Raw genomic sequence first — 25423 nt, forward strand, 5'->3', positions numbered from 1 at the left:
CAATGACATCGTTAAAGAAATACTAGTGGAAGATCACAAAGGAGGAGAAACAGTATAAAATTAAACAGGGTAAGTTTGCAGCACTCAGGAACCAAAAAAGTAAAACTGCAAGATTTGGTGATAGTTTCTGTTCATTCCTACGGGTTTACTTGTACCCTTTTCCACCCTGCTGTGTGTCCTGGAAGGCTGACCTATATAGACTACATCAACTACCCTCTGGCTTCTGATAAGCGTCAGCCACCTGGGACCCTGGACAGGAGATTGGAGGGAAAGAGAGTAAGACAGGAATATTCATCCTGCCTCTCATTCTTCCTCCCTGTGAGGTCGCTGCAGGCTGGCTGCAGCCCCAACTCAAGGCCAGAACCTCAGTCAGACTGCCCTCTTTACACAGTTCTCTCTCTCCAGATTCCAGTAACCCTCTTCCCTTCAGGCCTGGGCACTGCCAAACCCTTGTGGTTTCCTACACCCTGCCCACAACTTTGCAAATAGTCCTGTTCATTATTAAATTGCCCAGTTGGAATGTGCCATCTATTTCTGGCCAGGACCCTTACACACTCAGTCCGATTCATTTGAGTAACTACTATATGCCAAGGAAGAATAAAATGATAAATCAGTTAATACTCTCAAGGGGGCAGTCTGGGGAGTGGAGACATCCACAGGAACAGAAGATTATATCGCAGCTTGATAAAAATGAAGCAGAGAGGCATTGGATGGGGAGGTGGGTGAGTGGAGGCATAAAACAGAGGCAAGGGCAGATTCAGAGAGGATGTCTTGGTGGAGATGGGGTCAGGAAAATTCAGAGGCAAGGATGTGAGTAGAGGGGTCAGGAGCTAGGTGAGAAGTTTACAGCCATGAAAATCAGGGCCTGTCAGGGTGTGAAAGAATGAGAGTGGAGGGTGAGGCTCGGCCAGGCCATAGAAAGCCTTGTACTGCGGGGAGGGGTCCTTCTTTTCCATGTGCTTATTCTCCCTCTCCTTCTCTCTCCGCCAAGGAAAAAATAATGACACAGGTGAAGTCTGCAGCTTCCAACTCTTAACCCTTAATCCTGCCCTACTATCAGGGCTTGACACCTACTTCCTTGGCTTAAAACCGGTATTTTCTGTTCAGGATCACTTCCATACACCACCTGCACATCCAAAGGTCTTTCAAAATGGCAACAAGACAATATGGTGCGCCAGTCCTTGGAGATGAGCTACAGGAGAGGGCTAGAAGTGAACGTTCCCAAACGCATTCTAGATGCCCTAACAGCCAGAGCCACGTTTTCTTTAACAGCAACAGACAACAGTCTAATGGAGAAGGGTAACAGTAATGCTGGAAAGAGGGCAAAGAGTGAAGCTTCACTTCACCAAAGTGGGGCTTTGGTCCAAATTAGTTTGTGTAGGCGGGCACTTTTAAAATCCATTATTTAGGGGCGCCTGGGTGGCTCAGTTGGTTAGGCGACTGCCTTCGGCTCAGGTCATGATCCTGGAGTCCCGGGATCGAGTCCCACATCAGGCTCCCTGCTCAGCGGGGAGTCTGCTTCTCCTTCTGACCCTCCCCCCTCTCATGTACTCTATCTCTCTCTCATTCTCGCTCTCTCACATAAATAAATAAATGTTTTTTAAAAATCCATTATTTATCACACTATATAGGCAAATCTGGGGTCCAGGAGATGTCTGTCTTTCCTCTTTGAAGCACAAACTGCAAGGAGTTTCCTTGCCGGGTAGGACCTCTTTGGCACCTTCCTGGCAGGGATTGAAGACTGCCAATCCTCAGGGTTGGGACTCAGGAGGCTCCCTTAATCAAAATCAACACACAATCCTGTCCTCTCTCCTCGGTAGCCCCACTGCCTTCATCATCCCACAAAGAAGTAAAGACACGGGTGGAGTTCAAAGCAAGCGGTGGGTATGGAATCCAGCTCTCGTTCTGAACAACAAACTGGATCGGTTACCGGATGCCGGGCCAGGGGGCGGCCCCGAGCTTCCAGCCGGCTGGCGAGGAAGCCCCTCCTCCCGGGCGGAGGCAGCTCCCAGGAGTCGAAGCCCGCGTCCCGCCCCGGAGCCAGAGCCCTGAGGCCGCCGCCGCCGCCTGGCAGAGAGTTCGTGGGGCTGTCGCGGCACGGAGTATGGGGCTCTGATGGCCATGGACGGCTACAAAGGCTTTCTGGGGCTGCTGGTGTCGGCGCTGCTCGTCGGCTTCCTGTCCGTGATCTTCACCCTCATCTGGGTCCTCCACTACCGGGAGGGACTCGGCTGGGATGGGACCACGCTCGAGTTTAACTGGCACCCGGTGCTCATGGTCACTGGCTTCGTCTTCATCCAGGGCATCGGTACTGGGCACCTCCTGGGAGGCAGCGGGGAGGGACGCGCCGGCCGGGGTCCCGGACCGATCGCTCTCAGCCGAGTGGGGCCGACGTGGGCGAGCGAGGGGACGAGAGGGGCGCGCGAGGCGCGCGGGGCGGGGAGCCGCGAGCGGAGCGTGCCGGGGCGCCCAGACGGCGGAGCGCGGCGGCGGGACGGAGTCGGGGGCCGCGGGCGCGCAGACCCGTGACTCGGCCGACGTGGGCTAGCGGGCAGTGGCGGCCCTGGGGCGGCGCGCGGGGCCGGGGGATCGCCGCCAGACGCCTCGGGGCGGCGGCGGGGGGAGCGGCTGAGCACCGCTGCAGCCGGGCGGGTGGCCCGCTACGCTGGCCCCACTTGGTTAACTCTTTGCTGCGAGTGGCCGGGGCGCACTTGAGGCACTCCGGACACCAGAAGCCGGAACGGAGGAGGAAGGCTGCAGGGCCGTGCGTCCCTAGCCCCTTAGCCCCGAAAATCGCCCCCTGTGGACGGAGCCTGCGCAATCCCTGGCGCAGAGAGGCTCTTTAGGCGAGGCCTTTCTCTGAACTTTCTTCAGAGCTGCAGATTAGGAGAGAAAGGCAACGGGGAAAACGGTGGGGCGAGAATTTGTTCCTGTCCCAGCCTCAGTCCTGAGTGAAGGGGCCGCTCAGCCGGTGGCCAGGGTGAGTAAAGCATCAGCTCTTGTTTCACTCCTCCTAGAGCGTTCAGTTCAGTCCAGCCTCCAGGACTCAAAAGGGTGTTAGGCTTCCCTGCCTGGTCATTGGACAGACTTTAGCCCAACTTGTTTTTGTGGCTGGTGACCAGCGAAATTTCCCCTGCGGGCCTTCCTGTTGGGCGCTGGCCCCTGCGTTGGCCCGAGATGTCAGGTGGGGCCTGCGGCCCTCTGGCTCCCAGCGGAGCTTGTGCTTGAGACATCCCTGGGGTTTGCTGTGTCCACGTTTGGCCCGGACAAGCCAGCTCCGGGCCTGCACTCTCCGGGATGAGGCTGACCAGGAGGGAGGGTTCAGTTGACGGCAGATTTTGTTTTTGTTTTGGGATATAATCGAAGTATAACATTGTATGTTTCATGTGTAAACATGTGTGTTATATATATATATATATATATATAGGATTTATAAATCGAAATGGTCACCACAGTAACTCTAGTTAACATCCACCAGCTCACATAGCTACACATTTTTTTTCTTGTGATGAGAACTTTGGAGATGTACACTCTTAGCAATCTTTAAGTTCTACTTTCTTAGCGGCGGCTCAAATATACAATATAATATTATTAATGTAGTCACCATGCTGTACCTTACATCCCCAGGAATTATTTTATTACTGGAAGCTTGTACCTCTTGACCGCTTTCACACATTTTTGTCTGTGGGCCCCCTCCCCCCCAATCTATGGCAGGTTTTTTTTTTTTTAAGATTTTATTTATTTATTTGACAGCACAGTAGGCAGAGTGGCAGGCAGAGGGAGAGGGAGAAGCAGGCTCCCCGCTGAGCAGGGAGCCCGATGCGGGGCTCCATGCGGGGCTCGATCCCAGGACCCTGGGATCACCACCCGAGCCGAAGGCAGACGCTTAACGACTGAGCCACCCGGGCGCCCCTATGGCAGTTTTTATTGTGGTTGTGTAGTGCTGCTAAGTGTCCAGTTTCCTTCCGCTGATGTTGAGCTGGAGGAAGCTCTAGCTAGTGGCGCAAGCACCATTTATTTGTAGCCACTTTTAAAAAAGTGAAGTCAAGGCCTGGCAGATAAAGTTTTTAGAAGGCGGTAGAAAGCGGTGCGGGGGAGGGGCTCAGAAAATAATGGAGAGAAGCATGAAGGCTTCAGAAAGAGGTCCCCACCGGCTGAAACCTCTAAGCCTTGTCTCTGAGCAGGTCGCCTTTTCTCCACTAATATCTGGCTCTCCAAAACAAACAAGGGAACAAAAGAGCTCCGGCCTCGTTCCCAAAGAAAAGATTTTTGTTTCCATGTAAAGCGTGTTTGGCAGCCTTCAGCAGGTGTGGCCAGCATCCTCCCACCCTGGGATTACAGGGTCAGGCGTTGCTCATGCTTAGTTCACCTGCGGTGCGATGGGCATGGGGGTGCGAGGGCCATCAGCCAGCCAAGTTATTTTGTTATGTAAGTCCCAGTTATTTTGCCACTGACAGAAAATGAGAAAAACATACTCAAGTTCCAAAGTCGCTGTCACCAGAAATGCTCTCTCCCTCTTGGTGGAGCCCTTAAGTGTGGCCAGAGCTGTCAACATCTTCTGTTTGCTCACAATAGTAGAAACAGTCTCTTCATCTCTCCCAGCCAGCACTTCAGAGCCGCTCTTACTTTCCAGAGTCTTCTCATCATTGTGAGAGTAAGGGAAACACAGATGATATTAGTTGTTTCCTGACTGACTGACCAAAGAGGAGACAGTCACAAAACGGTCACGAAAGTTTATTGAGTGCTTTCTGTATGCCCACTAAGTGCGTTCTTTCACAGGTATTTAAGAATAAACCAAGGCTATTATTGCTATAAACAATATACTTCCCCGTCCCCTTCCAGTGGACCTGAGCAGGAACTGTCTATCTACATGAGGACACCATCTGGTGGCCCTGAAACGGTGCCCTCACTACATCCCATTACCAGGAAGACAGGCAACAGATGATTATTGAAAATAAAATTTTAGTTGGAAACTATTTGGGAATGGTTCTATTTTCACATATGGACACAGCCTGACTGGAATTGGGGAGATCTTCTCTTTTTGGTTTCTTTTCACGGTCTTGAGAGGAGCTCTGAAAAACATCTCAGGCCATCTGGCCTATTTTTTCATAATGTGACTCCTAAAAGTAAATGTGGTCCGAGAAGATATTTGGAATAAAATAAACTAATAAAATCCTTATAACTTAAAAAAATAAATAAATAAACCAAGGCACTGAGCAATTAAGTACCTTACCCATGGAAGTAGTATGTTTTCAGTGGCCTTGTTTTCAAGGTTCATTTCTCTGCCTTTATGGCAATATGCTTACTTTCCGCAAAATATCCTTAAGAGAAGCAAAAAGCTTCATCTAAAATACACCTTGAAATTCTTTATTCGTGTTAGAGTCCATTAGAGTTTTCCTAAAAGGATTTCTAGTTTCTCTAAACTTCGGGCTTTTCTTAATCTGTTCATACTCACTTTTGGGCAAAAACATGTAAATGGAGGGGCACCTGGGTGGTCAGCCCATTAAGCGTCCGACTCTTGATTACGGCTCAGGTTGTGATCTCAGGGTTATAACATCAAGCCCCATGTAGGGGAGCCTGCTTAAGATTCTCCTTCTCTTGGCTTATTCGTTAAATGTCTGCCTTCCCCTCAGGTCATGATCTCAGGGTCCTGGGATCGAGCCCCGCATTGGGCTCCCTGCTCCGCGGGAAGCCTGCTTCTCCCTCTCCTACTCCGCCTGCTTGTGTTCCTTCTCTCGCTGTGTCTCTCTGTAAAATAAATAAATAAAATCTTAAAAAAAAAAAAAAAACACCAAAAACATGTAAATGAATATTTTGGAAATTTTCATCTGTTGCTTTTATGCAAACCTTGTTTTCTTAAAGCTTAGTTACAGTATTTGTATTAGTTTTGGAATGTTTGTTCTGTCAACATTCCCCATCCTGTTTATTGTTTGGATTCCAGACTTGCAAAGCACTTTAATCAGATAATGCATTTAATTGACATAAACATAACCTTTTTCCTACAGACAGGCACACACATAGTAGTCCTGAGTTTTTACAAATCTCTGTGGGCCAGCACCTTCTCAGGTCCCGCAGCAGGAAGGCACCAGGAAGGAAACACGCATTACAGACTAGCCATGTTAAAACGGGCTTTTTTACTGTGTGTAATTGTTTCAGGAAAGAAATTTTTGGGTTTTGCTGTTTCAGATCTCTAGTAATGAACAGGATGCAATTGAGTTTGTGATGCACAAATATTTAGAGATGAAGAAGGGAAGGCTGAATTACAGTTATTACTCTAGGCATAAAATGCCTTACAAATACAAGACACAAACAGTAAACAGTACTTAAAACCATTTGAGAACAAGTGAGAGTCTTGTGAAACACCTTTGAGCAGTAAGCTCTGGAGTAAGCATAAAAATTACAAATTAAATGTCCGTGTGTGTATGGGGGCACACAGACACATGCACAGACAGTCCAGATAAATTTTGGGAAATACATGTATTCTAAAATGGAGCATAGCAGACGGTAGGATATCTAAAACTGAAATAAAATTTTAAATGAGTGGAATATCTAGTAAACGTGAATGAGGAAGAGTTTCAAGGAGAACTTTAGAAGAGGCTTTGTGCTTTTCTGAAAGGAATGTTTCCCAAGAAGTAAGTTCACTGCCAGGAAATCAGAGAAAGAGCCCTTGAAAAAAAAGGCTACAGAAAAGACTGAAACAAATAAACCCCCTCAAAATGGCAGTTGACCTTTTAAAAGGTTCAGCAAGGTGGAATGTGTTATTTGGTAAAAGGTAGAAAATTCAAGTATATAAATTTGGTGAATAGAAGTCTCAGCAATTCTATACTCCTTCCTTTTCTACATGTAGAACTCTATTTACTGTATACACTGGAGGGAGAGAAATTGAATCATCTAATGATCTCAAGTTGGCTTTGTGAGAGAATATAACTACATTTCAGTAACATTTAAAAGACTAAGAAAAAGAAATTGAGTGGTTCTTAAAAGGCAGTTGGCATATCCTATTAATGCATCTAAAAGTGACCACATTCCAAGTCCACTTAAGTGTATTTGAAAAGGCTCTTAGGGTAGAGCATGGCAAAGAAGACAGTGGAGAAAGTGCCCCAGATACCTACTCCAAAACCAGCCGTGGGGGCACCACTGATAATAAAACCTACCAATGTTAAGCAAAGGAAGGTTTTCACAAAGCATAAGGACCCAATTCAAGGCAACCCAAGACACATTTTTTGTTATAAATAAATGCACACAGATCTCTTTGTAATGTAACTAATAAAAATATTTTAGAAATGATTATTTTGCTCACTGTTGTATATCTGGCACCTAAAAAAAACACCTGGAACTGGCAGATGGTAGGCGAATAAATCGTTATTGAATGAAGGAGTGATTAGTTCTGTACCATCATTAAATTGTTAGTAACAAAATGCAGTTTTACTCATCTGTGATGATAATGATAGCATCTAAAGTAAAAGTGCCCTCCCTTACCCCTCAGTGATTATCCTGTTTAGCCAGTTTGGCAGCACTGATTTATTAGGGAAGAATGGGCATCATATTATATTGGAAATGCATCTTTACTCTAAAGGCCTTAGGCACATTCGAATGTTGCCGCCCAAGTATGAACTGTGCCTTCTCTTGCTTACATAAAGATATCAATTCTCCCTTTTTCCTTCTGCATCATTCACTTTCTCCCCACCGTTGGCTTATTTCCAACATGTTGTAATTTCTGTCATCTTAAAACCAACCACACTCTTAACATCCCCCCTTCAGCTACTGTTTCAGTTCTCTGCTTGCCTTACCACAGAACTTTCTGGAAATTTTTGTCAACACCTGAAGTATTGACAAAAAAGTATCTCCAATTCCTCTCCCTCATTCTCTCTTGAACCCCCTCCAGTCAGGCTTTCACTCCACTGCTCCACCAAAATTGCTCTTTTTTTTTTTATTAATTTTTTAAAAGATTTTATTATTTATTTGTCAGAAAGATAGAGAGCACAGCAGGGTGAGCAGGAGAGGGAGAAGCAGGCTCCCCACTGAGCAGGGAGCCCCATGTCGGACTCGATTCCAGGACACTTTGATTGTGACCTGAGCCGAAGGCAGACGCTTAACCATCTGAGCCACCAGGCGTCCCCAGAATTGCTCTTAACATAGTTACCAGTGGCAAGCACGGAGCTAATTCCAGTGGTCTATTCTCAGCCCTCCATCTTGCCTGATCAGAAAGTAGCATTTGGTGTAACTGACCTCCCTGGGACACTTCCTTCACTTGGTTTTTAAGACACCCAGTGCTCTTGGCTCTACTCTCTTCACTGGCTGTGCCTTTCAGTGTCCTTTGCTAGTTCCTCTTCATCTCCCTGATCCTTTAAATTTACAGTGCCCAAAGCTCAGTCTTCTGACCACTTCTCCTTTCTTGATGCACTCATACCCTTGGTGATCTCATCCAGTCTCATGGCTTTAAACACTATCTATTCACTGAATCTGATATTTATGTCTTTGGCGTGGACCTCTCCCCAGAACTCCAGACCCACATATTCATCTGTCTACTCAGACTCTCTGTTTGGATGTCAAATAGACATGTCCGAACCTCAACTCTCCATCTTTTTCACACCTCCAAAACCACTTGTCATACAGGTTCCCCGTCTCAGTAAATGGTAGCTTCATCCTTTTTGGACATTCATACAGTCATCCTGGATTCCTCTTTTCCTATCATACTTCTCATCCAATCCTTTAGAAAATTACATATACCCCAAACTCCGAATACAGTGTTATCCAGACTCTGACCATTGACTATTTTAGTTATTTATTCATTCATTGTCTGTCTTCTACTAGAATGTAAACTCCCTTGTCTGTTTTCTTCACTGCTATATCCATGGTGTGTAGAATGTTACCGAACATATAATCAGCATTTGGTAAATATTAATGAAATGAAATGAAATTAATGAAAGTTTGGCCAGTCCTCTAAACCAGGGGCCGTACCAACAAGGATGGCTTATGAAATAAATAGGAGAAGTGGTGTAGCACCCACCAGTGTCATCCTGTGTTCAACTAAACATTCAGATACACAAGGCTGCCAAGACCATACTGGGCACCAGTGTACTCAGAAGGATATAGGACAGGAACCAGAGCTTCCTGCCAGGGCAGCGTTTGCTATTCTTTTTCAATGGGCACCCTTTCTGCAATAGTTCACGTAGCAGCCATATATCCCTCCCTAAACCAGCCTCTCTCCAGGTGACAGTTCAGACATCAAGAGACAAGATCTGATTGGTGGGATCAGAGATTAAGGTCCTCATGCCCCACAGGAGCCAGGACCTTTTGTAATGCTCTACAGACCTGGTCTCCAGTGTCCCTGCAGGGGATATTCAGTGAGTTGAACAGTAGCCCCCAAAAAGACATGTCCAACTCCTAATCTTACGGACCTGTGAATGTGACCATAGTGTCTTTGCAGATGTAAAGTTAAGGATCTTAAGATGAGATCATCCTGATTTAGAGTGGGGCCTCAATCCAATGACTTGTGACTTTATAAAAGAAAAGAGAAGACATGAAACACAGACACAGAGAGGGGGAGGCAATGTGAAGATGGTGGCAGAGATTGGAATGATGTGTCTACAAGCCAAGGAACACCAAGAGTTGCCAGCAGCAACCAGAAGCTAGGAGAGAAATATGGACTGGATTCTGCCTCAAAGCCTCCAGAAGGAACCAGTCCTGTCAACACCTTGATTTTGGACTTCTGGCCTTCAGAACTGTGGGAGAATACATTTCTGTTGTTTGAAGCCACTCAGTCTTTGGTAATTTGTTATGGTAGACCTACGAAACCAACACAGGATATAACAGTTATCATTGCACTCTGGGAAGCCCAAAGATTGGCATTCTTATTAGGTATTTATAGATTTTTCATTGTTTCTCCCTGTTCATCAGGGGGTTATTTTCATTATAATGGTGTTGTCTAATAACATTAGTGTCAAGCCACTGGTATGTCTTTATTAGGACAGTTAACCAAAGGTCAGATCCTCATGCAGCAGAAGGGAGATGCCTTTTGTGTGTGTGTGTTGAGGGCGGAGGAGGGATTGTAAAGAATTGGAGAGGGCCTACTTTGGACAAAATAGGAAACCTCTTAGCTGCAGCGAATTGTGGCTGTTTGGGGATGCCAGCCCAAAGTGGCTAGGGCTTCCCATTATCCCAGAGAATCCAGATTTTTAAAAAACTGGTTCAATCTAAAACCAGCCACAGAACCAGAACAAAACCCCCGAACATGGTGCTGATCAAACAAAACACATCTATGGACCAAATCCAGTCCATACCTTCCAGTTTACAAGTGACTTCTGCTAGAGCTTTCTATCTTGACTTTGTGGAATTTAAAATTTTTCCCTTAAAAAGTAGAACAATCTTCTCTTTTAAGAAATTAGACTAGAAATCTTTGTTATAACTACTTTTCTTCCTGTAGAAACTTTCTTAAAAGGCCAAAATAGGCTTTGAAATAACTGTACAGACTTGGGCTGTACTTTTCTAAGTTCATTCATTCATTCAGTTTTCATATATCATCCTATTTAATTAGCATACATTTATTAAGCACTTACTGTATGTCAGACACTGTGTAAAACAAATGAGTAAAATGTAGCCTTGCCTATAAGTTGTTCCCATTTGAGTTTGTTACAGCTGAGTTATGGTTTTCTTTTAGAAAACCTGAGCCCTAAGTATTTAAAGCTGGCTAGGATTTGAAGTTCAGTGCCTAATTTTAGAGATCAAATGCCTGACCAGGGTCAGACAAAGAGGTGATGTCAGAACCAGTTATAATATTTGTAATCTGTTATAATATTGATATGAGGCATAAGAAAATACAGCTGATGTTTCTAACAATGCAGGATTTCTGGATATTTATACATGTCTAGCAATTAATCAAATTTTTCTTCACACACTATTTGGTACCATCTAGCTGCCTTTGTGATAATTTCAGTCACTTCAAAGAGATACTTAAGTGCCAGGACACTAAAACAAATCTTCCAAATCATCCAAATCCCTTCCTGCATTTTGATTCTCTAAAGGTTTTCAGTTACATGATATTCATGTGGTGAGACAGTTTGAATACACAGGCATGTTTCAAAACTTAAGATTCTTCTTTTTTTTTTTCCCCAGTGGCAGGTAGATTTTATTGGACTGGGACACACCGGGGACCCTCGCCCATGGCAGAGAGTGGGGGTCAGATTGAAGATAAAAATCTGATGGTCACTTGTGGTAGAACCACAAATTCTGACTGTGCTGGATGAAGGGGAGCAGAGGACCGGTTGGCTGGTCGCTGCCAAGCCCGACTTTCCTGTTGGCCTATCGGGAGGCGGGCGCTCAGGGGGCTCGCAGCGGGCGGTGCCAGGGGGGAAGCCCACCCGCGTCGCTGCTGTCCGGTTCTCCGCGTGCCGGGTTCACGGCGTCCCCGGCCATCCAGCCCCGGGTGCTCCGCGAGCGCAGTGCGGGCGGCCTTAACTCTCAGGCTGCGGTGCTTCAGAGTTCAGTCTCTTTGAGAGCCACTGCAGGAATCTTTACAAGATTATTTTAAAAGGGTTCTCTGCTTTTACGTTTAAACTTGAGGTCTTTGGGCGCCTGGGTGGCTCAGTCCTTAAGCGTCTGCTTTCGGCGTGGGTCATGATCTCAGTGTCCTGGGATAGAGTCCTCGGACTCCCTGCTCAGCGGGGAGTCTGCTTCTCCCTCTCCCTCTGCCACTCCCCCTGCTTGTGCTCTCTCTCTCTGTCAAATAATCTTTAAAAAAATAAAAATAAACTTGAGGTCTTTGGATACAGTCTGGTACATTTTTGGGTGCACCGAGAAATGAGTTGATAATATTGCTGAGAACGTATACTCAGGATGTCAAAATAATACTTTATTCAAAGAGTTAAGAAAAGTGTAATGGGTACCCCATATTTAAGTAGAATTTGTAAGTGTCTTAAAATTACAGTGTACTTCAAACAATAACTTACTGTTTTTTGGGGTTCACTTAAAGCTTATGTAAAGCTGTTTAGTGGGCACAAGTGTAGAGTACCTTGTTCCTTACTTGAAAGGACCATTCGGTCTTATATGAGCTAACACTTAGATCAGCAGTACAGATTGTCTTGCGTTTTTGATTCGTGCATTTTAAAAGAGGATCTGCTCATTTGCTGGGGTCTGCTCATTTGCTGGGGAATACTGAATAAATTACTGTACTTTATTAAATTTATTTATTCAACATACACTTAATGAGTTCCTCCTGTGTGCCAGGCTGTGTGCTAAATGCTGAGATATGGCAAGGAACAAAATAGACATGCTCCTACCTTCATGAATCATAAGATTTAAACACAGAAGGACTAGAGTCAAATTGTTTTCTATGTTTGGGGACATTTCTCCTTCCAAGTGCCCCTCTCTCCACATACCCTTTGACAGATTCTAAATTTGCATTGCCTCCATGTAGACAAACCTGCATATAGATAGTTCTGTAATGGTATATGGATCGAAAGCTGGTGTCAAACTAGAGATTACATCTTAGAGAGTACATATTTTCACATATTCCTGAATTGATTAGGCAGTGGGGAGCTGAGAAATTTTCTAATAAATAAATTCAAGTCACTGTATTTTCACTTTCGTTTGTCCAAAAAATAATTAAACACAGGTGTTGATTTCCTTTTTCCTTTCCTTTCCTTTCTTTCTTTCTCTTTCTTTCTTTCTTTCTTTTTCTTTCTTTCTTTCTTTCTTCCTTGCTTTCTTTTTAAGTTTATCACAACAGCATATTCCACTACCAATATTTTTTCTTTTATAAAGATTTAACATGTATTTCTCGATATATGTGTTCATGTTTTCCTTCATTTTCTGGGGGAAAATGGTCTTGCCAACTAGGGCCTCTAACAGAAAAGCCTTGTTTCAGTTACAAGTAGCTGTTTGATGCCATTTCCCCTCCTCATGGGCTCATGAGACCTTTTTCTTCCTTCTCGCTGAACCTCAGGAATGGTGTCTAGGTAAATGCCAAGCCAAAGAAGCAAGAAATATTTAAATTCCGCTCTCCAGGCAGTTTTTATAGCTGTTGAGAGTAGCTTCTTGTTTAAGAAATGTGGTTTGATTTGTTAAGATTGCCCTTTTCTCCTGAAGTCCACCATAGTTTGGTTACTTATACATTTTTAAAAACATGTAAACACCTTTGCAAATGCAGCATTTTGCAGTTATCCTTCATTTACCTAGAGAGCATTCTGATGATAGTCAACTATGTAGCAGAACTTCTATATAGCCAGGATAGGCAGAAAACTCCGTGCCTCACTCACATGAGAGCCTCTCCAATTTCCACAGGCTGCCTACTTAGTAGAGATTAATTCGATATTAGGTTTGTGAGTTTACAAAGATGTTGGTTTAACTTTAAAATAATTAGGAACCCTTTCAATCATACAGAAAGTAACATAACAGATCCCCATGTGTTCATCACCCTGATTTAACAGATGTTCCGATTTTTGCCAACATAAAGATTTATAAACTAGAACTTAAATCTGGTAGGAATAAAAGATAATACAGGATGATGGAGGGAAGGTAAGCACCCTAACCTGAGGAAGAAACTAAAAAAGGAGATTGAAGAACTCTAAACTAGACCCAGGGACTGAAAAACCTTAATTGCCTGGGCTCATGTGAATCAGAAGCAAGCCCCTCGGGCGCCTGGGTGGCTCAGTTGGTTAAGCGACTGCCTTCGGCTCAGGTCATGATCCTGGAGTCCCGGGATCGAGTCCCGCATCGGGCTCCCTGCTCAGCAGGGGGTCTGCTTCTCCCTCTGCCCTCTTCCCTCTCGTGCTCTCTGTCTCTCATTCTCTCTCTCTCAAATAAATAAATAAAATATTTAAAAAATAAAAAAAAAAAAGAAGCAAGCCCCTCTCCTGCCTGAGGCCCCTAAGGGCTTTCTCCTCTGGTAATAGGACAATATGTTTTATTGGTAACCCCAAATCCACAGTAAAAGATTGACTTGTGTTCCATTCATGCTACTCCTGCTGGAGAAGGAAAGCTAGTGTGCAACCAATCTAAAATCATTTGAGTAAATGTGAAAGGTTTAAAAATCCAGTTTTAACACTTAAAGGGGAAAGATTTTAGTTTTATCATGTTCCTCTGTGATGCCTGTATTATTTAGAAGAGTAAAAATTCTTCGCTGAACATTTTTTTAGGTAAATATTTTATTGAAGAACCACATACATGCAGAAAAATACCTAAATCATAAGTTACATGTTTTCATAACATGAACACACTCACGTACCCGATCATGAAACAACATCCCAGGCATCCGAGAATTTTCCTGGTAACCATTGTAACTTCTCTCAGTCATGACAATTACTCCTGACTTCTAATATCAGAGGTTAGTTTTGACTTTGGAAAAATTTAATATAACAGGATCCAGATTGGGGAGAAAAGCTGTTGTGATTTATTGTTCATAATTTGCTTTTCAAGCAAACATATTCCAAGTATTCCCTTTTTATATGTAGATGTTCAAGTTCCCTCATCTAAGATGAGGGCAGTGCCTCGGTGATAGGATGATGATGATGATGATGATGATGACGACGACAATAATATTAATTTTAAAACACTAAGATTAAGCAAGCTACTTAGCCTCTCTGTTCCTTAGCTTCCTCCTCTATATAATGATCATGGTAATAGTAACTGTACCTTCCTCACAGAGTTGAGGTTAAGAGTTATAATGTAAATGTAAACATGTGGAGCACTTAGCAGGATGCCTCCTATCTAGCAAGGGCTCAGCTGTGTGTGTGTGTGTGTAATAAATGAGGTTAACCCAGAAGATGGTGAGATGTATTATTAGATTTTCACATTTTCTACATTTTTATTTTCCTACTGCCTGATCACACAGATTGCAAAAGGCTCTACTGTGTGGATGAAAGGTCACAAAGTCATTGGATAAAGAGGCATTTGCTTTTCTTGATAACTAGAAAATCATATATGGTGTGCCACTGAATCAGAGGAGAAAAAGCATAAGGAGGGGAAACCATGTGTTTGAGTTGACTTCATTTTTTTTCCTAGACTTTGATCAGCGTGCAGAAAGTGTTTTATATTCATCTTAAAAATACTTATGGGTCACATACACAAATAAAACTAATGAAATCTGATTTAGGTCAGTGGATTATATTGACGTCAATTTCGTGGTTGTGATATTGTACTATGGTTATATGTAAGATGTTACCATTGGTAACACCAAATATTACCAGCTATGTGAAGAGTATATGGGCTCTCTCTGTATTATTTCTTAGAATTGCATGTAAATGTACAATTATCTCAAAATAAGAGTTAAAAAAAAAAAAAACATGCTTATGGATCTACATACTTTGAGCCCAGGGCTGTCCTAGGCTCAGGTACAAGGAAAAACAGAAAAACACCTTCCTGCCCTCAGAGAGGATAAAGTAGGGATGAGAACGGACTTTGAACTAGCTTTTAAAAGTACAGGGGCGCTCTGGTGTGAGTCCGTCCTGCGCGGCTGTTGTGTGGAACAGTAGTCGTTTATCTCCGTCCGCCTTCTCTTCCACCTAAGTGCGTGCCAGCACCCCATGGAAGATTCGATGGACATGGACATGAGCCTCCTGAGGCCCCAGAACTATCTTTTCGGTTGTGAACTAAAGGCTGACAAGGATTATCACTTTAAGGTGGATAATGATGAAAATGAGCACCAGTTATCTTTAAGAACGGTCAGTTTAGGAGCTGGTGCAAAGGATGAATTGCACATTGTTGAAGCAGAGGCAATGAATTATGAAGGCAGTCCAATTAAAGTCACACTGGCAACTTTGGAAATGTCTGTACACGGGGCGCCTGGGTGGCTCAGTTGGTTAAGCGACTGCCTTCGGCTCAGGTCATGATCCTGGAGTCCCAGGATCGAGTCCCGCATCGGGCTCCCTGCTCGGCGGGGAGTCTGCTCCTCCCTCTGGCCCTCCTCCCTCTCATGCTCTCTGTCTCTCATTCTCTCTCTCTCAAATAAATAAATAAAATCTTAAAAAAAAAAAGAAAGAAAATGTCTGTACAGCCAACGGTTTCTCTTGGGGGCTTTGAAATAACACCACCTGTGGTCTTACGGTTGAAATGTGGTTCAGGGCCTGTGCATATTAGTGGACAGCACTTAGTAGCTGTGGAGGAAGATGCAGAGTCAGAAGATGAAGAGGAAGAGGACGTGAAACTCCTTAGTATATCTGGAAAGCGTTCTGCCCCTGGAAGTGGTAGCAGGTTCCACAGAAAAAAGTAAAACTTGCTGCTGATGAAGATGACGATGATGATGACGAAGATGATGATGATGATGATTTTGATGATGAGGAAGCTGAAGAAAAGGCTCCAGTAAAGAAATCTATACGAGATACTCCAGCCAAAAATGCACAAAAATCAAACCAGAATGGAAAAGACTCAAAACCATCAATACCAAGAACAAAGGGTCAAGAATCTTTCAAAAAACAGGAAAAGACGCCCAAAACACCAAAAGGACCTAGTTCTGTAGAAGACATTAAAGCAAAAATGCAAGCAAGTATAGAAAAAGGTGTTTCTCTTCCCAAAGTGGAAGCCAAGTTCATCAATTATGTGAAGAATTGCTTCCAGATGACTGACCAAGAGGCTATTCAAGATCTCTGGCAGTGGAGGAAGTCTCTTTAAGAAAATAGTTTAAACAGTTTGTTAAAATTTTCTGTCTTATTTCATTTCTGTAACAGTTGATATCTGGCTGTCCTTTTTATAATGCAGAGTGAGAACTTTCCCTACCATGTCTGATAAATGTTGTCCAGGTTCCATTGCCAAGAATGTGTTGTCCAAAATGCCTGTTTAGTTTTTAAAGATGGAACTCCACCCTTTGCTTGGTTTTAAGTATGTATGGAATGTTATGATAGGACATAGTAGTAGTGGTGGTCAGACAAATGGAAATGGTGGGGAGACAAAAACATACATGTGAAATAAACTCAGTATTTTAATAAAGTAAAAAGAAAAAAAAGTACAGGGGCACCTGGGTGGCTCAGTCGGTTAAGCATCTGCCTTCAGCTCAGGGCATGATCTCAGAGTCCTGGGATCGAGTACCGAGTTTTGGGCTCCCTGCTCAATGGGGAGTCTGCTTCTCCCTCTCCCTCCGCCCCTTCCCCCACTCATGCTCTCTCTCTCTCTCAAATAAATAAATACAGTCTTAAAAAAAAGTTCCAGTTGACTCTGGAACAGCATGGGTTTGAACCATAGTACAGGTCCACATACAGGTGGATTTTTTTTGATAAACACACTCTACTGTAAATGTTTTTCCTTATGATTTTCTCAACATTTTCTTTTCTCTAGCTTATTTCATTCTAAGAATACAGTATATAATACATATAACATACAAAATATGTGTTAATCAACTGTTTATGTTATGGGTAAGGTTTCCAGTCAACAGTAGGCTATTAGTAATTAAATTTTGGAGGAGTCAAAAGTTATATGCAGATTTTCAACTGTGTGTAGGTCATTACCCCTAACTTTGCTCAATGGTCAAGTGGTAAACCTTGTTTAAGGATCAACTGGTCTACCTGGTTGCACTAAATGGCTTGAAAAGATTCACTGAATATAGAAATGATTATCCAAAAAGTCTCTGTGTCCTCAAGGAAATATAACCAGTCAACATTTATAAGATATCCATATATGCACTAAAATTAGTAAGTAGCAATCCCTCAGACTTTGGATTAGATGAAAAGAATGTGTCTTAATGGTGAGGGCTGTCAGGTGTTGTGAAATGGAGCCAAAGGACAGGAAAATTGGCATCTTGTGCTGAAAGCTTTAAAAAGGCTGAATTCACATCTGTCTTTGTAGGTTTATATGTGTTTCTGAGACTAGATTAGATAATCTCATACATTTTTGTGATCCTATGAAGTTCTATATTTTTAAATTATAAATGTCTTTAGTGGGAATGTGCTCTTTTTTTTTCTTACTGGAACTAACCAATATACAGGATACACTGCTGATACAATGGAATCCATCTTCCAAGGAAATATTCTTCAAACTTTTTCAACCTGCCATACATTTTCAGATCTCTAAATTTTCCCTGACATGGACCAGAGGGGTGGGAATGAGGGTGGGTAGCGGCAGGATATTGTCTTCAGAACAAAAATTAATTGCATGCTGGTTAAGGTGACCATATAATCTGTTGCTTAAACCAGGACAATTTTAAAAAAAAATGCTTTCAAAAATGTTTTTGTTGAAGTTTAATCTACATGCAAAAAAGTGTACATATAATGTGTAGCTTGATGAATCTTTCCTCAGTGAATATTTATGTAACCAGCACCCAGACTGAGAAACAGAATATTAGCAGGAAGCTAGAAATCCCTTTATGTTCCTTTCCAGTTACTATACTCTTTCCTCACAAGGGTAACAACTATCCTGACTTTTCTTATTGCAGAGATGAGTTTTGCTTGCTTTTATACTTCGTATAAATTGAATCCATACAGCATATACTTGTTTATGTCTCGTTTCTTGGCATCGACATTATAGGTTGATCCATATCGTTGGGTGAAGTTCTAGTTATAGATTATTCATTCTCTTTGTTGTATATTATTCTATGGTGTGAATATATCACAATTTATTTATTCATTCTATTAATGATGGGCATCTGGGGAGTTTCTAGTTTTTGGCCACTACAAATGGTGCTGCTAATAATATTCTAGTGCATGTCTTTTGGTGAACATATGTACATATTCCTTTGGAGCATATACGCAGGAGTAGAATTGTTGGATCATAAGTTACATGTAAGTTTAGCTTGAATAAATGCTGCTGGTTTTCCAGAGTGTTTGTTCTTATTTAATCTCCTATTGTAGAACATGAGAGCTCTGATTGCTTTACATCCTCTCCAATACTTGGCATTTTTCATGTTTAGCCATTCAGATATATGGTAGACATATTCTCATTTGATTTTAATTTGCATTCCTCTGTTGACTAATGAAGTTGATATTTTGCTTATGTTTCTCTCTCTATTTTTGGATATACTTTTTGGTAAAATACTGGGATATGTTCTTTTGTCTATTTAAAACTTGGTGCATATTTTTCTATTCCTTAATCTGTCTTTTCTTATCAAACTAAGACACACACAAAAAACAAGTCATAAGATTAATAATTTAGTTTTGGATTTGCTGAGCTTGAGATATACGGAGGCATCTATATAGCGATGTCAAGAAGTTGTTGAATTATATGGGTCTGGAGTTCAGAAGAAAGTTCTGGGCTGGAGATATGAATTTTGGAGTCCCTGCCATGTAGGTGGCATCTCAGTGAAAGAGTGAATGAGGTCACCCACAGAGAAAAAGTCTTAGAACTGAGCCTGAGAGCTACCAGGGTTTGTTCATAAGTTGGGAGTAATGAAGATGCTGGCAAAGGAGCCCAAGAATGAACTCGTGAGAGCCAGGGAAGAGGGGAGAACTGGAAGCCAAGTGAAAAGAGTTTCATGGAAGGGAGTGTTCGGTGTGTCAAAGTGTTCAACTTATGTTGATTAAAAATAACACCACATTCTGTCCCCTTTCGTCTCTTTCTAGCCATCATCGTATACAGACTGCCATGGACCTGGAAATGCAGCAAGCTCCTGATGAAGTCCATCCATGCAGGGTTACACACCGTTGCTGCCGTTCTCGTAATTATCGCTCTGGTGTCCGTTTTTGATTTCCACAATGCCTTGAGTATCCCCAACATGTACAGTCTACACAGCTGGGTTGGGCTGACGGTTGTCATACTCTACATCTTACAGGTCAGTGTCTCGGTGTATTTATAAACACATTATAAAAAGTACAACAGTTCAGATACCGTAGATGTTTTCTATACATTCATATTTCTTGGAAACCGTCTTCTCATTCCCCCACGTGGCTCTGCTCCATTTTGTTTCCATTGTAGGTATTGTTCCCTGAGGGACCACCAGAACTGCAGAATTCACAGTCTTTAAGCTTGAGTGTGAGATTTTAGATATGGACAGATCTGTGTAGGGAAACTGCCATGTGCAGTTCCATGTGCTAAATAAATAAGCATAGGCAAGAGCTACAGATTTTTTCCCCATATTCTCTATCACTTCTATTTTCTAACTTTATGAATGAAAACATGAATTTTACTTCTTTGTTAGATTTTGAAGGCTCAGTGGTTAATTTAGTTTTCCCCTTCCCTCATTTAGTAAAAACACATACTTTTGGGAGCACTGTATTTAAACATAAGCTAATGGAGTGTGATAGGGATTTGGCTGTTCGAGGTCACTGAAGTAAAAGGTTAATTTTAAAAGTCTTTTTGGTGTTAACCACTTTGTTGAAATATCTTTGTCAACTATGTCAATTCCTTTCCCTTGCTTAGTACAGTGTATATCCAGCTACCTAATTGGGATATCAGTGTAAACTTTAGTTTTCTGTGAACATAGGAGAAGAAACTGGAGTGAATCCATAAAACCCCAAGGCGCATCTTTTTTTTTTTTTTAAGATTTATTTATTTATTTGAGAGAGAGAGAGCACGTGAGCATGGGGGGGAAGGCAGAAGAAAAGGGAGAGAGATTCTCAAGCAGACTCCATGCTGAGCACAGAGCTCCACATGGGGCTCGATCTCACGACCCTGAGATCATAACCTGAGTCGAAACCAAGAGTCTGACTCTCAGCTGACTGTGCCACCCAGGCACCACCCCCAACAAGGCATATCTTAAAATATATGAATGTATGACCTCTTAGAAAAAGACCTCTTACCAGGTATCTGTCATTTCTCTTTTTAAAGAAAGGCTTTTAAAGCCTTAAGGCTTCTTGAATTCTAATTAAATAAAAGTTAATGTATGTATGGACACTATTGATTATTTAAGTTTGCATTACCATGACTGGAGGTAGGGATTAGAGAATGGAAAGGGGCCAGACAGGATGGGAGCACAGAGAAAACCCTGGATCAAACATGATCTTACTCATAAGAAGGAACAAGAAAAATATCTCAAATTGGATAGCTGAGCCTAGCTCAGACCTCCTGTCCTCAAGGCTGATTTTCCCTCAGTGTTCTCTTCTGGGGGGCAGCTTTTTTCTCCCCCAGCAGCTAGTGGGTCCTCCCAGAGAGTAGGATGGCAAGAGCAGAGGCCACTGAAATGCTTGCTGCCTGTTGCTTTGGGGACCCCCTTGGCTTCCTGGCGTCTCTTCAGAACTTTTCTCCACTCCGTGTTCTGCTTTCAGCCGTCCGTTCCCCTCACTTTGTCTCACTTCCTCTGCACCACTTCAGGATGCGGAACACAGGAGAGGGAGTGCTGTGTGAAGCATTCTGCCTATCTCCCCTAGTCCTTCATGGGAGATGGCCTTTGCCGGTGCTGAGGATGTGCAAGTTACACAGCCAGAGGCAGAGCTGGGACTCAGGCCCAAGTCCGGGGCCCTCCCCACAAGCACTTAGTTCTGCTGTTCCCACGATGTCCCCATGATCACTCAGCTAGCCTTTGAGGATCCTCAGCTGGAGGGTGTATCTCTGAGGAACAGAATGGAAACCACCCAAAAGCTATGTAGCTTCCCTGTGAGAGGGTTCTGTGGTTCTGAGTGCAGTAATTAAAACGAACTAGATAAAATACCGTTACTGAGTCATGTGATTATATAGAGCTGTCCAGATAATCCAAGATTATCTCCCAATCATAAGATCCGTAAACTAATTACATTTACAAAGTGTCTTTTGCCAGGTAACATAACATATTCATAGCTTTCAGGGATTAGGATGTGAATATCTTTGCAGGTGTAGGGGGCAGCATGATTCAGCCTCCCACAACTATGAATAAAAAATAGAAGAAATTGTAAGTGAAATGAAAATCTGGTTCTTTAAAAAAAAATAAAATAGATAAACCATTGCAAACCTGATTGAGAAAAAACAAAATATACAACCTTCAGAATAAGAAAGAAATATAATCATAGATACAAATAATATTTTGAAATTAGGACAGATTATTAAATTTTAATGTACAGTAATATGCTTAAAAATCTTTTTTTTTTTTTTTTTTTTTTTAAAATTTTTTTTTTTTTTTTTTACAGAGCGAGAATGAGAGAGAGTACATGAGAGGGGGGAGGGTCAGAGAGAGAAGCAGGCTCCTCGCCGAGCAGGGAGCCCGATGCGGGACTCGATCCCGGGACTCCAGGATCATGACCTGAGCCGAAGGCAGTCGCTTAACCAACTGAGCCACCCAGGCGCCCCTATGCTTAAAAATCTTAAAGAAAGAAAAAAGGACTATTTTCTTGCCAAATGTAAACTACCAGATTTGATCCAAGAGGAATTAGAAAACCTAAACTGGCCAATAATATTAGACGAAATTGGTAAGGTTGTTTGAAATCTATCACTAAAAAAGGCATTGGGTCCTTACTGTTTTATACCTTTGACCGTCTAGGAACAGGTACTTTCAACTATTCCAGTACACTGAGAGAAAACAAACTCTTCTTAGATGTGGCCCCGTTGTGCATTACATACTCCCACACCTAAGATGGCGGCTTGGATAACAAACACCTTTACTAACATCCAACAGCAAACACCAACTTAAACTGTGAAATACTGAAGACATTTCTATTAAATTAATAAGACATTGGTGCTTGCTTCCTTTGTCATTCAACTTTATTTTAGAGGTTTTAGCTACAAGATAATGAAAAAAATCTGTATAAATAATAGAGAATTTGTGACTTTTTTTTGGTTTGCAGATCATGTAATGTATGTCTAGTAACCCAAGAGATGGCTAGAGTAATAAGAGCATTTGGAAAGGTGGCTGGATATAAGATAGCCATTCATAATTCAATAACTTTTGCCTAAACTGGAAATAACCACTTAGAATAAGAAGTAGAATTCATTTATAATATGGATATAAAATTATAAAATACCTAGGAATAAATTGAACAATGAGGGTGTAAAACCTATATGTAGAATATGTAAGATACGGGGGCGCCTGGGTGCCTCAGATGGTTAAGTGTCTGCCTTTGGGGTCCTGGGATCGAGTCCTGCATCAGGCTCACTGCTCAGCAGGGAGTCTGCTTCTCCCTCTCTCTCTGCCCCTCCCCCTTGCTTGTGCTCTCTCTGTCTCTCTCTCAAATGAATAAATAAAATCTTAAAAAAGAAAAAAAAAGAACATGTAAAATACTATAAAATCTTATTGAGAAAACGTGGTATAATTAGAGAGATACTATGTTACTAAAAGAGAAAAATTAATATAGAAATATCTTTCCCTCTTCAACCATATTTATTTTTAATATAATTCTAATTTTAAGCCCGATGGGAGTCTTAAACTTGCAGAGCAAATATCCAAGGATAATCAAAAAAATTTTGAAAAAGAAGCAAAGGGAGACCTGCCTTATTCAAAACAAGTTATTAAAACAAAAGTAAACAAATTATAGTCATGGAAAGAACAGAGAGGACAGAAACAGTCCAAGTATGTATGAGAACTTTTTCTATGACGCTATGGTATTTCAATTTAGTGGAGAAAGAATTTTGCTTATTTAATAAATGCTACCATCATAATTGGTTATCCATTTGGAAGAAACCAAATAAATAAGCAAAAGGACTCTGTATATAACACAAAAGAAAAAAGATTCCAGATAGATTAACGTTTTAAATATTAAAAAAACAAAGCCAATGAAAAGAGAAAAAGAAAACTAAGAAGCATATAATCTGTATAATCTGAGGTTGGGGAGTCCATAGGGTTGACAGGAAATCACAAGTCATAAAGGAAAAGAAAGACATATTTAATTACATAAATTTTTTAAAAAAATTATATGGGGCAAATATACCAAAGTCAACAGAAACTGCACCAAGGGGATATGGGGAATAATCATGTCATGTGTTAAGGGTTAATGCATTTAATATATAAAACAACTCCTTTTTTTTTTTTTTTAAGATTTTATTTATTTGTCAGAGAGAGAGAGAGGGAGAGCACAAGCAGGGGGAGTGGCAGGCGGAGGGAGAAGCAGACTCCCTGCTGAGCAAGGAGCCCGATGTGGGACTCGATCCCAGGACTGGGATCATGACCTGAGCTGAAGACTCAATCGACTGAGCCACCCAGGTGTCCCTAATTTATAAAACAACCCCTAAAAATTAGTGATAAAAAGGCAACCTCATAGAAAAATAAACAGAAAATTTGAATAGGCATGTCAAAGAAGAAAAACTTAAATCACCAATAAGCATATGATAAAATGTCCAACCTCACTAAGAAGTTAGGAGAATGTGAGGACAACAATAAAATGTCATTTTCCCCCACAAGACTATCACAACAACAGTGGTGATGTTCCTTGCTGCCAAGGGTGTGAGGTAAAGGGTGCTTTCCACTTCTGCTTTTCCATTGCTGGTAGGAAAATGCATTGTTAACAAATTTTAGGGAAGTAATTTGTTACTATCTACTAAAATTTTTTTAAAAATATGGTTACCCTTAACCTAGCAATCCCACATTCTGAGAGGGCGGAAGTAAAATACTGTAACATAAGGAACTCTAAAAAGGATTTTTTAGTGCGGCACTGTTTGTGCAGGCAGGAAACGGGAAGCAATCTAAATGCCCATCAATAGGGAATGGTTAAATGTGGTAAATCGATGGTGGATATTATAAAGGTATTACAAGTAGCTCTGTCTACTGACCAAGAGTGAAATCATGATATGCTCTTCAGTATAAAAAATACTGAAGAGTAATAGGTATAGTAAAATGTCATTTTAAAAAAAGGAGAGAGAGAAAGAAAAAAAGCATATATGTGTTGATGTGTAAAGAAAGGTGTGAGAGAATATACCAAACTACTACTATTGTGGGAGTGGGTAGGATTGGTTGGGGGGTTATTTTTAAATGTATCTTGTTTGACTTGCTTAAACATGTAGCTCTTTTGTTTTAAATATAAGTAAATCATATGTTACATAAAATCATATAGTTTTTTTAAAGATTTTATTTCTTTATTTGAGAGAGAGGAAGAAAGCACAAGTTACGGGTGGGGCAGAGGGAAAGGGAGAAGCAGGCTCCCCGCGGAGCAGGGAGCACGATGCGGGGCTCGATCCCACGACCCTGGGATCATGACTTGAGCCGAAGGCAGACGCTCAACCGACTGAGCCACCCAGGCGCCCCTACATAGTTTTCTAAAACTAAACAAGCAAATGGGCGTCCCCTCACCACAGCTGGGAGTACACACATTGTGCTTGGTGCCCGCGGTTGTTCAGGAACCAGGCGAACGGTGTCCTGTCAGGGCAAGAGGACTACATTCCAGCTTTATTCCTTCGTTGCATAACGGCTGTTGTCAAGCTATTTGCATTGCTTCTCCTTAGAAGTGACGGAACAGATCACCCAGGTGTGCTCAGGAAGTAATGACACGAAAGAACATTTTCTTTCCCAGAGGAAAGAAACCAATTCCAAGCTTGCTTTCTTCGCTTTTGATAGGCGCTACGCTTCCTCCTTATGATTTACAAAGAGTCCTGCCTCCATATTCTTAGTTGTAAAAATTCATGAGCCACAAAAATCTGCTTCGACAGAGACATGCTTCTGTCAGATTTC

The 25423-nt window shown here is 42.1% G+C and overlaps 1 protein-coding gene and 1 pseudogene across 1 annotated transcript in view; both read left to right on the forward strand.

Annotated features, from left to right (window-relative positions):
* Positions 1 to 2061: 2061 nt before the first annotated feature.
* The window catches only part of LOC110592082 (plasma membrane ascorbate-dependent reductase CYBRD1), a 34275-nt gene continuing 10913 nt past the window's right edge, over positions 2062 to 25423 (forward strand). Inside the window, exons 1-2 of the mRNA XM_021703044.1 lie at positions 2062 to 2308; positions 19482 to 19690. Coding sequence (XP_021558719.1) covers positions 2116 to 2308; positions 19482 to 19690 — 402 coding nt within the window. The 5' untranslated portion in view covers positions 2062 to 2115. The remainder of the gene's footprint in view (positions 2309 to 19481; positions 19691 to 25423) is intronic.
* On the forward strand, positions 15211 to 16958 carry LOC110592081 (annotated as a pseudogene).

The sequence above is a fragment of the Neomonachus schauinslandi genome, chromosome 3 (genome assembly GCF_002201575.2).
Source record: "Neomonachus schauinslandi chromosome 3, ASM220157v2, whole genome shotgun sequence".
In the NCBI taxonomy this organism is placed as follows: Eukaryota; Metazoa; Chordata; class Mammalia; order Carnivora; family Phocidae; genus Neomonachus; species Neomonachus schauinslandi.